Raw genomic sequence first — 15,134 nt, 5'->3', positions numbered from 1 at the left:
TGGCACTGGGTGGGCTTTGAGGTCCCTCCCAACGCAGACATCCAGTGTTCCCGTGGTTTCCCAGAGGGATGGAGCAGCGCTGCCCTCAGTCTCTGTGGAGGTGCATCCCCCAGGCGAGCCCTTACCTGCTCCAGCTCCTGCTCCGCGTATTTCTGCCGGCTGAGCTCGTTCTCGGTGCCCTCGCGGAGCTCCCGCAGCCTGTGTGCCTCCTGCTTGGCAATGCTGATCTCGTCCTGCAGCTTCTTCTCCAGGTGCACCTTCTCCACCTCCACAGAGCGGTGCTCCTCCTGCGCCTTCTGCAGCCTGCAGCACACAGAGAGCCAGAGCCAGTGCCGGGCCGGCTCCCCGGACACCACAGGGAGCCCGGGCACCTGGGTGCCCACCACGGCCCAGCCCTGCTCCTGCCTGTCCGTGGGGACACCAGGGAGAAAGTTCACCTGGCCAGGAAGAAAGGAAACTATCAACTGCTCAGGGTCAGCTCTATTCATTCACCGAATACTCATGATGCATTTTCTTCATTTTCCAAAACACATCTAGATTTCCTCTAATGAGCCTCAAATTAAGCTGAATTTTTGGGGTTTTCACCAAAGTGAAGACTTTGATAAAACAAAGCAGGGGAAGATCTGCCAGAGCACATCAGACCACCCAGACAGGATGGCTCCATGTTCCCTCCCCAAAATCCTGCAAATTCAGACATGTCTTAATCTTGCCTGGATGTTCCTATTTTTCCTCATGACAGAATTAAATCAGTAGGAATATATGGCAACAACTGAGAAATGGTGGCAACAACGAAACCCTGGATCTCCATGGATCTGTGGGATCTTACATGAGGAGCTGACCTGCACTGAGGCTCCCAGCAAGGCCCCTGCTGCACGTGGGTTGGGGCAATGCCTGAGTCACCGACTCTTCCAGGTCAGAAGAGACCACTCCCAGCACCAGGAACCAGCAGGTGAGACCACCCCTGCCATGGCAGGGACACCTCCCACTGTCCCAGGCTGCTCCAAGCCCCAATGTCCAGCCTGGCCTTGGACACTGCCAGGGATCCAGGGGCAGCCCCAGCTGCTCTGGGCAACCCGGGGGCTTCCACACAATCAGCTCTTCCATACAACCCATACATCTCCAAAACAGAGCTGCCCACTCCTTTCAGGCATCAGTAGGATGTGCCAAGACTTGATGATCTTGATGAGTCACTTAATGGACTGGAAAGTGTCACTGCTGAAGGATGTTCTCAAAGGTGCTTTGAAGATGAATAAAAGCTGGGGTTTTGTATGAACATTCCCAACTCCTCGGGAGCGTGGTCTGAGCTGCTCAGCAAATTCCAGCAGCAGTGGCACTGGAGAGGCATCCCGTGCCTTCCAGAGGTCTGTTCAGCACTGAGCTTCACCCAGCCAGCACAGCAGGGTCCATCAAGCTCTGGAAAAGAAGTCTCTGAGCAGAACTTCAGCACAGCTTCTCCACAAGTCCGGGAGCACTGGGGCTGTCCGGAGGTTCTGCTGTTCCCACGGCAGCTGAGGAGCCCAGCTGAACCCCGCTGGGGAAGCATGAGGAAGGGAAGGAGTATTTCCCCTCAAGAGGCCTCTCAAGGTCCCCAGTTCCCCTCGCAGTCCTTGAGCTCCTGCTCGGTGCCCTGTGTGGAGGACGGGCCCTCCCGAGCTGCTCCGGCTTAAGGCTGTGCCGAGCACAAGCGGTTTTGTGTTTCTTCCTGAGGGGCTTTAGAGCATTAGTTGAACTTCCCAGGAACATCCACTTGTTTACGTGGCTCTGCCCTCGGCAGCAGGGCCAAGGTCACTCCCCACAGGCACATTCCCAGTTCAGAGCTCAGAGGTGAGCCCAGCCGAGCCCTCCTGCCCCAGACACTGCTGCTCCAGGGGATGGACACAGAGAAGGGATTCCTGCCTCCTCCAGATGCAGAAAAAATAAATCAAACTTTCATTGGGAGTATTTCCAAGCTGTAACAAAACTCCACGAGGCTATGTGGAGCCAGCTGTGGATTGCAGCTGGCAGAGGGGAGTGGACTTTGTGCCAGGGGAACGTGCCCAGTGCGGCTCCATCACCTGGGAGCTCCCTCGGGTGCTCGCTCTCCTCAGACCCCAACTGGTCCCATCCCACTGGGGAACAGGAGGAGCCTTTCCAGCACCACTCAGGGGCAGGATGGATCCCTGAAGGCTGTAACAAGCACGTAGGCAAGGAATGGGGCTGCAGACCTGCGGATACATCGCACAGATCCCCAAAACCTGGCTGCCTGCAGGTCTCCTGACACCCCCGGGACCTGGTGCTTGCACAGGGCACTCACTGCACCCCTGTGATCGGCCAGGACGAGCACCTGGGATTGAACCCTCTGTTCAGAGAAGTCACTGGGAATGCAGCCCCCAGCTCACAGGGCAGCCTAGCTGAGGTTTATCCTCCCAGACTCCACTGAAACCTCACAGAAAATCGTTCTAGCCCCAGACTATCCTGCTCTGTTATTTGCTAAATCTGCCCTTAAAATATTCCATTGCCAGAGCACCCCATGGGTTTGGCATCACCAGGGCTGAAGGCTCTTCCCTGTCCCAGAAGATCCCTGTGTCTAGAGGGTCTCTTGGAGCACGTTCTCCCATCAGTAGCTTTACTGGAACCATTGCAGTAATTCCTGGGAGCAGAGACCCCATTCCCGAGGCTGCAGGATTTGATCCATATGCCAAAAGCCCAGATATTCCTATTTAATACTTCAAAATGATGTATTTTTTTCACTTTCCAAGCAACACTCTTTGATTTAGGTATTGCTTCCCCACACAGTGGCAAGAACTCAAGAGGGGATGTGTAAATCCTCTGATTGCTCTGCTGTTCCAACATGCTTTTTCCCCATCAAAAGCCAAGGTGAAACAACCTTGGATGACAAATTCCACGTGAGCTGGATTGCATGGCAGGAGGTGGGACTGGATGAGTTCTGAGTGCCCTTTGAACCCAAAGCATTCCCTGGCTCTGTGACTGTGAAAGAACACACAGATCTTTACACACGGCCATCCCACGCATCCCTGCAGGAGCCAGGCCCCCACCCCAGCTCCAGAGTCCCTCAGGAAGGGGCTGACTCTGGTGTGAGGCACCAGGACAGCTAAAATAAAGTATTTCCTGAAATCCAAAGGAATAGGGACCGTGCAGGAAGAACTGAGTGCTCCAGCTGGATGGACAGTGGAAACCTACCTCTCCTGTAGGTCATGAAGAGACTGCTCAGCCCTGTGGAGACCCTCAAGGTCCTTCATCATCTTCTTCATGTGCTCCTTGGAGTAGCGGTTCTGGATGTAGGCGAACCAGCAGCCGCCCACGCCAATGACGATGGACACCACCAGCATGAAGTCCTTGAGGTGGTTGTGACGGGTCACTGTGAGAGACCAGAGACACTGCTGGATTCAGAGGATCACAATGATTAACCCCAAAGTGCTTTGCCTGCACCACAGTGGGACAGGAGAACTCAGGAGAGTCTTACAAGGAATTGTGGAACAGGATTCACCAAGGGAAAAGTTGAGCTATGTTGACAATTAAAGGGAAAACCAGAAGCTTGAAAACATTTATTCAATTTGGAGACACAACAACAACAACAACAACAAGAAGATGAAATTCCAAGTCTTCCAGCTCCAATTTGCCTGGCAATAAGTGGTACAGGGGCAACTCCACATAGGAACCCCTCCAGAACAGCTGTGATCTCACAGGGCAGCACAGGAAACTAAGAACAAAATAATTACTTGAAAAAACCCTGCTGAGATCACAGAGCTGGGGCAGCTCAAGTGTCCAACTGTCAAGTTGCCAAACTTCCCATGAGAATCACAACTCCATGTGGAAACTCCCTTTTTCAACAGTTAGTTCAAAGAAAGGTGTTGATGCATGTGAGAGGATGAAGGTAATTAAGTGGGGGCTCAAGTGCAAAACAAAACCCAAGATGAGTCAATCAGAATTTTTTTCCTGTAACTCAACCAAGTGTGTGCTGAAAGAGCCACAAATGAAAGAGCAGCTCAGTCCAGAGAGCTGGGACTCAACGATCAGGATGCACTAGTTTTGAACCAAAAACCAGGTGATTCACACCAGATACAGGGAAAAAATACCTGTACTGAGAGGGGCAGGCCCTGGCACAGGGTGCCCAGAGCAGCTGGGGCTGCCCCTGGATCCCTGGCAGTGCCCAAGGCCAGGCTGGACATTGGGGCTTGGAGCAGCCTGGGACAGTGGAACAGGGTGGATTAGACAGGATTTAAGGTCCCTCCCAAGCCAAGCCGTTCTCTGATCACAGCTAAACCACGTCTGCCACACTGGCAGAGCTGGGGGCACACGGGAGGGGACCTGGGAGGTGGAAACTCGAGTTGGAAAGGCAGAGCACAGCCCAGAATGCCCTGGCGCGAGGGCTGCCCAGCAGCCCCACACCAGCCGGACACGCGGGGACAGTGATGCTGCTCCTCTGCCCACCATGGAGGGGCATTCCCACAGAGGGAGAGGGCCAGGACCCCTCCCCAAAGGCCCAGGAGACACACAAGCACCATCTCCCCACCACATGTGATCCATCACTCCCTGGAAACGCCCAGTGTAAATTCAACCCTCGGAATTAAACAAGGTGAGCGCTGGCGCCGCTTCCCCTCCCGGATGGATTATCACAACATCCTCTTCCGAGGGAGCAGATCCTGGCAAGTGGCTGCACATCTCTCAGTCTGAATCCTCTCAGCTCCCATTTGGAGAGCAGCGGGGCTGAGAGCTCAGGTGGTTTGTGTTCCACCCTCCCACAGCCACCACAGCTTTGTTCTCCTGCCCCAGCCAGAGCTCAGGCACGTCCAGGAGCTGCCTGGAGCAATCCCCACCAGCCCCACCCTGCCCTGACCCCTCTCCTGCTGCCAGTGCCAGCCGTGCTCAGCTCCAGCACAGCAGCACTTGGACACACCCTTCCTCTTCACCAGCACTTCCAAAGACACGTGGATGAGGAAACTGAAAACTCAGCTTGGATGTGAACGTAGAAGCATGGAATCCCCGACTGGTTTGGGTTGGAAAGGGAGCTCAAAGCCCATCCAGTGCCACCCCTGCCATGGGCAGTGTCCCAGGCTGCTCCAAGCCCCAATGTCCAGCCTGGCCTTGGCCACTGCCAGGGATCCAGGGGCAGCCCCAGCTGCTCTGGGCACCCTGTGCCAGCGCCTGCCCACCCTCCCAGGGAACAATTCCTGCCCAATCTCCCATCCAGCCCTGCCCTCTGGCACTGGGAAGCCATTCCCTGTGTCCTGGCACTCCAGAGCAGAGGAGCTCCAGCCCTGGGAGCATCTCCATTTTCCCACCTCCATTGTAAAAGCTTTTTTCTGGTATCTCATCCAAATCAGCTCTCCTGCAGTTCCCTCTCCCTTGTTGAATCATTTCATCTTCTTTCAAACACAAAGCCCAGGCAGAGCTGCAAACCCAACAGGACATCAAGTCCTTCAGTTGAGCAGAACAATCACTGATAAAACCGTGCCTGTTCTCCCTCCTTTCCCCAAAAAAGGAAATAAGAAAGGGAGAGAAGTCAGTTTGCTGTGGTGTACGTGGCTTTTCCTGCAGTCTTTGCAGGTATAACGTGTGCTCAGGTCTGCCTGGTGCTGAGAGCAGCCAAGGCCACACGGGTGCAGGACAGGCTGTGCCAGCCCCACTGCTGGCCAGGGACAAATCCAGAGGGTTGAAATCCCAATAAACTGGACAGGAACAATCTGAGGCTCCGCTGTGGAACAGCCGCAGTGCCATCGGTCTCTGGCCCAGGGCGAGAGGAGCAGCAGGGAAAGAGCTGAAATGACACAAAGTTCTCTCCCAAGGTCAAAAGCAGCAAAGCTGCAGCTGCAGAGCCTCCAGCCCTGAGACACCAACATCGGGAGGATGTGGAGCTGCTGGAGAGAGCCCAGAGGAGGCCCCGGAGCTGCTCCAGGGCTGGAGCCCCTCTGGAGCCAGGCTGGCAGAGCTGGGAGTGCTCACCTGGGGAAGAGAAGGCTCCGGGGAGAGCTCAGAGCCCCTTGCAGGGCCTAAAGGGGCTCCAGGAGAGCTGCAGAGGGACTGGGGACAAGGCATGGAGGGCCAGGAGCCAGGGCATGGCTTTCCCGCGCCATGGCAAGATTAGGTGGGATCTTGGGCAGGAATTGTTCCGTGTGGGGGTGGGCAGGCCCTGGCACAGGGTGCCCAGAGCAGCTGGGGCTGCCCCTGGATCCCTGGCAGTGGCCAAGGCCAGGCTGGACATTGGGGCTTGGAGCAGCCTGGGACAGTGGAAGGTGTCCCTGCCCATGGCAGGGGTGGCACTGGATGGGCTTTAATGCCCTTTCCAACCCAAACCACTCTGGAAAATTCCATGTTTCACCTCAAGTTGTGCTATTTTGTGCCAGATAAATTCCTGAACCACAGGATAGGACCCCAAAGTGACAGACACAGAAGAAGGAATCACCTCACCTTGTTTAGATTACAACTGTATCACGCTCCCTCGCACTTGGATAATTTCAGAGCTGAAGTGGTCAGACCTGTTTGCTGTAGGAAATGGCAGGGCTGGAGTCTGGCAGCAGGAACCAGACCTGGAGGGATGGCAGGAGCCTGCAGATCCACATAGCAACTGGCCATGGAAACTGGCTGAAACCTCTGCCACGAGCCAGACATCCAGCCCTGGAGCGGCAGGTTGGGAAAAGCTTCACCCAGCAGCAGGAACAGCACCATGCCCACCTGCTGTGATCCCCACAGACAGCGGCATGGCTCTGGATTCAGGAGCCTGCAGGAGCACTGAGGCTCCAATCTAGGCTGCTTTGATTCAATGCTTTTATACCTGTGGTGAACAGAGCTTCAAGAGAGGAGACAAACCCTTGAAACTCTGTACCTGGGCACCACATCGCCCTGCCAGCAGCTCAGAGACCCCCAGAGCCCAGATCCCCCCCAGAGCCCACTTTATCCCCAGAGCCACCTCCCCTGACCACAGGAAAGGAGCTGGAGCAGGAACACATCTGAGACCACCACAACACCACGGTGTAAAAGCAGCCTCTGCACCTCAGAAGGTCACCAAGCACTTCCCGAAGCTGCTGATTGCTGCTGGCTCCTGAAAGGTGTTTTGCAATCCACTCCCGAAGGAACTGGTTTAGATAAACAACCCCTCCCCATGACTGGAGACAAAGCCATGCAGATGACCAGAAACCAGCAAACTTTACCTTCTGAAAAGGGATAAATCTCTCCCTCAGGTGCAGATTTAAAGTGCATTTCCTCTCCTCACATAGCCTGTATATAGTCATAGAATCACAGAATGGTTTGGGTTGGGAGGGACCTTAAAGCTCATCCCATTCCACCTCCTGCTGCGGTCAGGACACCTTTCACTCGCCCAGGCTGCTCCAAGCCCCATCCAGCCTGGCCTGAAAAGCTTCCAGGCACAGAGATCAGAGGGGTGTGAGCAGCCCTTGGCCCGGAGCAGCCTGACCGCCGCGGTTCCCTGCACTCTTTGATCTCCGTGACCCAGGGAGGCTCAGATCCCAGAGCCAAGGGAGCCGCAGGGCAGAACGGAACAGCTCCAGAACAGCCATTAATTCCAGCCAGTACAAGCCATTCACTTTGCCATTTACACAGCACTAAGAACTCCAGAGAAATTCCACCCCCAGCAAGGAGTCGCTGGGCTGGAGCCACTGTTGGAGGAACTCACCCAGGACAGCTCCACCAGCCACCTCCACGGCCACCAACTCACCAAAAAACTTCACTTTTAACATGGGTAACAAATATAAACCAAACTGTGCCTGCACAAAAAGAGGCTTTTCAATAACTGTGAGCAAAAATGGCTGATGGTACAACCCAGGCTTGTGATTCCTTTGCCATGGCTCTGCCAAGCCTCACACTGGGGTTCACACTGTGCAGGCAGTTTTCCCAGGATTGGGTGGGAATGGCTGGAGAGCAGCCCTGGGGAGAAGGACCTGGGGGTGCTGGGGTGGGAGAGGCCAGACATGCCCCAGCCACGAGCACTGGGACTCCGAAATTCCCATGCTGATTCCCCGGGATGGGCAGCAGGAAAGGGGGAATTCTACCCCTCTGTACCCAAAACCCAGGAGAAAGCCATGGCAGAGAGGGAGAGAGCCAAAAGCACCTTTAATAGGGAGCAGACAGGAGCCAGAGGGAACAGATGCAAAGGGAGCACCTGGAGCTCCTTCTGGAGCGTGGAGATAGGCATCAGAGAGCTCACAGAGGGAACAGATGCAAAGGGAGCACCTGGAGCGTGGAGATAGGCATCAGAGAGCTCGAGATGCTGATAAAGCATCAAAGGAGCCCACGCCTTCATATCAGCCATCCTAAACTCCTTCTGATCCAGCCTGCTGCTCCTTCCCTCCTCCAGAGGTGGGAAATTCACAGCCTGAGTCACCAGCAGAGCCTCAGGACATAAGAGCGGAGCCCCAGGAAAGCCCAGGACACAGTGACAGAGCTCCAGGACACGGTAACAGAGCTCTAGGACAGTGACAGAGCTCCAGAACATGGTGACAGAGCTCCAGAACATGGTGACAGAGCTCCAGGACACAGTGACAGAGCTCCAGAGCTCCAGGACACAGTGACAGAGCTCCAGGACACAGAGACAGAGCTCCAGAACTCAGTGACAGAGCTCCAGGACACGGTTACAGAGCTCCAGGACACAGTGACAGAGCTCCAGAGCTCCAGGACACGGTGACAGAGCTCCAGGACACAGTGACAGAGCTCCAGAGCTCCAGGACACGGTGACAGAGCTCCAGGACTCAGTGACAGAGCTCCAGGACACAGCAGCAGCTTCCCTGGGAGCAGGCAGGATCACTGCCCTCCAGCAGCTCACCCCCCACCCTCAGCACCACAGAAGGCCAGCAGGCTTTACCCTGTGCACACAGGAGATCCCAGCAGGACAGGATGGTGGGTCTGCACCCCTGGGAGCAGCCCTCTGAGATGGGAATGCCAGCCCAGCACACCTCCAGCCTACAGAGCTGCTCCCATAAGCCCAGAGACAACCTGCTCCTGCTCCAAGGGAACCGTGCTGGGATGAGCTCCCTGGGTGAGGCTGCACTTTGGGTCCTCCAGGCCTGGCTCTGGTGTCCAGAGTGAGCAGACACAGATCCTCATGGCCAAGGCCTTGCTGGCCTTGGGGGTCTTTCCCAACGCTGGCAATGGGAACCTGGGTACTCACACAGGGGAGGCCCGAAGAGCACCGTGTCCAGGGCCTTGAGCTGCAGCTTCTGCCGGTGGCTGCGGTCGGTCATTTTCAGCACTGTCCCCATCATGGTGGCGTTGTTCACTGCCAGCCTGCACAACAGGGGAAAACAACGAGCTGTGGGCACATCCACCAGGACCAGGAACACACCAGGGATTAGGGAGATACGGGAGCAGGGCCTGGCAGCTCCCTGCTACCAGAACAAAGCCCTCACTGTTGTTGTCTCTGAGCCAGGGTGTCTCTAGGACACTTTGCAGCAGCATTTTTAGGACTGGGAGAGAGCAGGAGAAACCAAGGCCAGGCCTAATTCATTAACCTGACAATGAGGGACTGCTTTCCCATCAAAACCCATCTTTTGGTGTCCTACCAATCACTTATAACTATTTTTAAACCAAATCTCCATTGCCTTTACATCCTGTGACACAGACCATGAACCACAGTTCTCCCTTGGAAGAAATGTGGGCACACATTGTGCTGCCTCAAAACCACCCTCATTTTATCCCCAGTAATCCCTCCTTCCCAGTCAGTTTAAAAGCCCCTTTTTCAGTGACAGGAACCTTTATCCAAAGAGCTGCACTGAGATTCTTCAAACCTGTTACAAGTTTAGGCCAACTCCCAGCCAGTGTTTCTCTTACACGGAATCCTGGAATGGTTTTGATGGGAGGGACCTTAAAGCCCATCCAGTGCCAGCCCTGCCATGGCAGGGACACCTCCCACTGTGCCAGGCTGCTCCAAGCCCCAATGTCCAGCCTGGCCTTGGGCACTGCCAGGGATCCAGAGGCAGCCCCAGCTGCTCTGGGCACCCTGTGGTGGCTCTGGGCACTAGGGCCACCCTCCCAAGGAGCAATTCTTTCCCTGTATCTAACCCAATTTCCCCTCTTTTCACTCACAACTGGAGCAGAACAGGAATCAGGCTGGGCACTGCACATGCCAAGGAACTTAAGGTGATGAGAGAAGCTGACCCCTGCCAGGCCCTGGTTCTCTCCCTGAACATGTACCATAGGAACACTGGGCACTGACCTGGGCACTGCACTGACCCAGGCATGGCACTGACCCTGGCACTGCACTGACCCGGACACGGCACTGACCTGGGCACTGCACTGACCTGGGCATGGCACTGACCTGGGCACTGCACTGACCTGGGCATGGCGTGGCCGCTCAGCTGCAGCTTCCGGAAGGTCTCCTCGTACTGGGGCAGCTCCACGTAGGAAATGAGCCACTGAACCACCTCATCAACCGTCCAGTTGTACACTGAGGAGAGCACAAACAGCTCGTTAGGGGTACTGAGCCACTGGAACCATCATCAAACATCAGAGTCACAGGTTTGGGTTGGAAGGGCCCTTAGAGCCCATCCAGTGCCACCCCTGCCATGGCAGGGACACCTCCCACTGTCCCAGGCTGCTCCAAGCCCCAGTGTCCAGCCTGGCCTGGGACACAGCAGATGTTTTTACCGGACAGAGGGGGCTTTGTTACACCTTAATTTATCATCCTCTGTCCCTGCTCAGCTCCAGCCGCTCCTCCCCAGCTCCAGCAAGCCCTGGAGCTGCCCTGGGAATCAGCCAGTGGTGACAGTCCCCTCCCGACACCCCTGTGCCCACAGCCCTGGAGCCGCGCTCCCCGGGCAGCAGCTGGGTGAGGAAAAGGCCCCTTTTGGCCAGCTGTGGGCACGGCTGCAATGCCAGCACCGACTGGGCCCACGAGGATGAGAAACGAGGGCTCCAGGGAGCCCAACGCCTCCCACAGGGAGCTGAGGGACGAGGGATCTGGGAGAGATGAGGGATGTGAGAAAGATGAGGGAGCTGAGGGAGATGAGGGATCCGGGGGACATGAGGGAGCTCAGAGAGATGATTGATCTGATGAAGCTGAGGGAGCTGATGAAGCTGAGAAAGATGAGGGAGTTCACAGAGCTGAGAGGGATGAGGGAGATGGAGCTCAGAGAAAAGAGATGAAAGAGATGAGAGAGCTCAGAGATGGGTTACTTTCCACACGTGACCAGGAACAGCAGCAATGGAAGGGAGGAAAGGCAGTGGCTGGAAAATAAATGCAACAGGCCCAGCTACCCCATCCCTGTGGGATGTCAGTGCCCTTCACAGCTGCTTTTCACACCCACAGCGAGGAGCAGACCTTTCCTACCAGCCTGGTTCCAGCTTCATTACTTCAGTTCAAGCTCCAAAATTAGGCTTCAAATATCCCTGGAAGTGTTCCAGGCCAGGTTGGATGGGGCTTGGAGCAACCTGGGACAGTGGAAGGTTCCCTGCCGGGCAGGGGATGTGACTGGATGGGCTTTAAGGTTCCTCTCATCCCAAACTCTCCATGATTCCATGACATCAGACCACCCTTTAGAAACCAGTAACTCATTCTATCAGCCAGATCTACAAGATGATGAAAGGGAAAACAAGAGCAGGAACTAAATCCAGCACTGGGACACCCACTGTGCCACGGCAGCTCTGCCAGAGACGTGGCAGGTCCTGCATGTGCCAGAGGCAGGGCCAGAGCCAAGGCAGCTCAGTAATTAAGGCGCCTGGGGAGTATCAAGAGATGTTCTCCTCCATCCCTTAATGATTTCTACCCTTTCCCAGCTGACATTAAGATACATGCCAGGCAAAGCCATCTGTAAACAGCCCTGTAATGAGATAAATATTTCTTACACAAGGCGTTCCTTGGACACAGGACACAGAGGAACTCGTTAAGAGTCATGGAATCACAGGATCCTGGAGGCTGGAAAAGCCCTCTGAGCCCAGCAAGTCCAACCATCCCCAGCACTGCCAGGGCCACCACTGACCATGTCACCAAGTGCCACATCCACAGGGCTGTGAAATCTCCCTGGGATGTGCTTCCATCCCTGTCCTGGGAAATTGTGCCACTCCTAAGTGACTTGGACGAGAATTTTCAACACATCCCTGTCCAACTCCATGGGGGAGAGAGTCTGGTCTGGGACACACAGCTCTGGAATCATCACACAGAGTATCACAGGCTGCTTGGGATTGGGAGGGACCTTGAAGCCCATTCAGTGCCACCCCTGCCATGGCACGGACACCTCCAACTGTCCCAGGCTGCTCCAAGCCCCAATGTCCAGCCTGGCCTTGGGCACTGCCAGGGATCCAGGGGCAGCCCCAGCTGCTCTGGGCACCCTGTGCCAGGGCCTGCCCACCCTCCCAGGGAACAATTCCTGCCCAATCTCCCATCCAGCCCTGCCCTCTGGCACTGGGAAGCCATTCCCTGGCTCCTGGCCCTCCATGCCTTGTCCCCAGTCCCTCTGCAGCTCTCCTGGAGCCCCTTTAGGCCCTGCAAGGGGCTCTGAGCTCTCCCTGGAGCTCCTCCTCTTCTCATGCACAGCCCTGTTGTGTTTTCAATCCACCCTGCAAAGGCTGCACCTCAGTGTCCATTGAGTCCCCCTGAGAATGGGAGGGATTGCTGCACTCCCTACAGCTGGATCCACAGAGCTCTGGAAACACAGAGCACATCCCACCCAGAGCAATTAAAGGGCTAAGACAGAAAAATCAAACACAAACAGGACACAAACAAGAAACTGAAACTGATGAACTGATTAGAAGACTGAAACCCAGTATTTCAAGGAATGGACATTGACAGAACTCTTTTAGAGATGAGAGCATTGAAAAAAAAAGGATTAAATTCTGTGGAATTCTGTGTGACAGCACTGGGGAAGCACTTGCCAACCTTCAAAGTTTGTTCCAAGATTCCCAGGAAGTTTCTCACCAGAGGCTGAACTCCCACCACGTCCCTGGGTGCTGGGATGAGTAACAGCATTTTGGAACAGCCTAAAGTTATTTCTGCATGGACTGTAGTTATGACACTCCCTGGATTTTATCCTCCCTTCTTTTCACTGTGTGAAGGAGCTTTTCAGGTTCAGAAAGTTTCTCCTCAGGAAACACAATCTGCAGGAAAGCTCCCATGCAGCTCTACTGAATATTTAGGATGTTAGCATCCCATTAAAATTCCATCTGACACTGGGTGCTCAAAGGAGAACCTGGAACTGGGCAGATTTGGCTCTGTTGAACACACACGTCTAGGGCAGAGGAACAAAACAATCCCTGATACTTTGGTGGCCACGCTCAGGTGCAGCACTGACAGTTTGGAAGTACAACCCCGAGGAAATCCTGGAAACCCACACCTGACAAAGGGAGCTGGAAGAGTACAAGGACTGGTACAAGGCAGGAAAAGCAGCACATTCCTCCTGAGAGCTGCACACTCTGCCCAGGGCAGCAGAAATCCAAACTCTTTGGCACTCTTGGGAAAGGATTTCTTGGCTTTTTGCCCTTTTTTTACCTTCAGATGTTTTCCAGGCCTTCCAGAGATCCTCCACACTGATGAGTTTGTCTTCTCCATGGAACGTGCTGTGCTTGACTGCGGGGTCATGGTAATTCAAGTCTTCCCTCAAGAACTAGGAGAGGAATTAACAGCAGGATTAGGCTTTGGCTCATCTTCCAGGGACATGAGGAGCACTAAAAAAAATTCTGAATAGTAATAATTTTGATGGGAAAGTCCTAATAAATCTGAATAAATAAAAAAAATTATTTATTATTATTTCTTAAAAAATAAATATAAAGGATATATTCGATATATAAGATACACACATCTGTATTTTATATAGATATAAGTATATTCCCTGCTGTAGCCCTGAATATTTCTGTTCCTGGGAAGACTAGCCAGGAAATACTCAGTAAGTAAATATGTTAAATTCATTTCAATACAAGGAAGGGATAATTAATTAGAACCCTGGGACTTGGGATTCCAGACTTTTCTTTGAATTATAGTATCACCAAAAATTCACCTAAATGGCACAAAGGAGCCAGCTTTATGTCAATGGAGTAAGAACCCAAAAATCATTATTGGATTTGAGCTGCACCTTCAAATCCAAGCTGGAACAAATGCCACAGGCAGGAGGGGAGGCAGTTCCACTGCAAAATATAGATAAATATCTGTATCACAGCTCAGTGGGTGCCCAGAGCAGCTGGGGCTGCCCCTGGATCCCTGGCAGTGCCCAAGGCCAGGCTGGACATTGGGGCTTGGAGCAGCCTGGGACAGTGGGAGGTGTCCCTGCCATGGCAGGGGTGGCACTGGATGGGCTTTGAGGTCCCTCCCCATCCCAAACCAGTCTGTGAAATCCCCCAGCAGACTCACATTCCAGTGCCCAACAGGGGGAACCAAAGGGTGATTCCCCATTCCCGCCCCTCAGGACACGATCCCCACGCAGGCAGCTTCATCCCGGGCTCCTCCACGTGCACCAGGATTATATCCACACCCAATGAACCTCTCTGGATCTGGACACGGTGCTTTAACATCAGACAGGGCAGGACAAAGATCTGGGCAGCTTTGAATTCCAGGCTCCCTGTAAATCCACCGCAAGTGCTGCCGAGGCCACCAAAGGTCCCGGCAGCTCCAGCTGGGGCTCCCTGCTCTGCTGCCCAAAAGCTGCCACGGCTCTTCCCGCCCGGGAAAAACAGGGAAGATGGGAGAATTTGGGAGACTTGTGGTTTCAGCAGGTGACTCAGGGCTCCAGCTGTGCCAGTCCCTGGCCGAGAGGCGATGTTGACCCCTGGTGGGTGACGCCGTGACCCAGCGGGAACGCGGCAATGTCACCGATGGCACCGGCCCTGCTCCAGCTCCGGCCCGCAGCAGGATCAGCTGCTGCTCTGTATATTTAGCTCGGGGAGCACAGAAAGGAAAAGTGATCCCTCTGCTTCCCCTGAGCTCCCCATCGCCACAACAAACGCCAAGGACTCGGCAGAGGGGACGGAGCTGGGCTGGGGGGACGTCCCAAAAAACGAGCAGGGAAAGGATGCGGGATAGGGCTGTGGGAGCTGGGCTGTGCCCACCAAAGCCCGAAGAGACCTTGAAGCAGATTATCCATCACTGCCTTCGGGGGAAAAGACAAAATCATGGAATCCCAGACTGGTTTGGGTTGAAGGGACCTTTAAAGCCCACCCAGTGCCATCCCTGCCATGGCAGGGGCACCTTCCACTATCAC

At 54.6% G+C, this 15,134-nt stretch overlaps 1 protein-coding gene across 1 annotated transcript in view; it reads right to left on the bottom strand.

Annotated features, from left to right (window-relative positions):
* Positions 1-6: 6 nt before the first annotated feature.
* Positions 7-15,134, bottom strand: part of LOC103624053 (stromal interaction molecule 1) — a gene marked incomplete at its 3' end in the record, with an annotated part of 20,174 nt that continues 5,046 nt past the window's right edge. Inside the window, exons 2-6 of the mRNA XM_008643242.2 lie at positions 13,433-13,547; positions 10,285-10,396; positions 9,122-9,237; positions 3,181-3,358; positions 7-303 (exon numbers count right to left, since the gene is read on the bottom strand). Of these exons, the coding sequence (XP_008641464.2) occupies positions 7-303; positions 3,181-3,358; positions 9,122-9,237; positions 10,285-10,396; positions 13,433-13,547 (818 nt within the window). The remainder of the gene's footprint in view (positions 304-3,180; positions 3,359-9,121; positions 9,238-10,284; positions 10,397-13,432; positions 13,548-15,134) is intronic.

This window comes from Corvus brachyrhynchos, unplaced genomic scaffold (assembly GCF_000691975.1).
Source record: "Corvus brachyrhynchos isolate BGI_N302 unplaced genomic scaffold, ASM69197v1 scaffold511, whole genome shotgun sequence".
In the NCBI taxonomy this organism is placed as follows: Eukaryota; Metazoa; Chordata; class Aves; order Passeriformes; family Corvidae; genus Corvus; species Corvus brachyrhynchos.
This window is presented reverse-complemented; position numbering and strand designations above follow the sequence as displayed.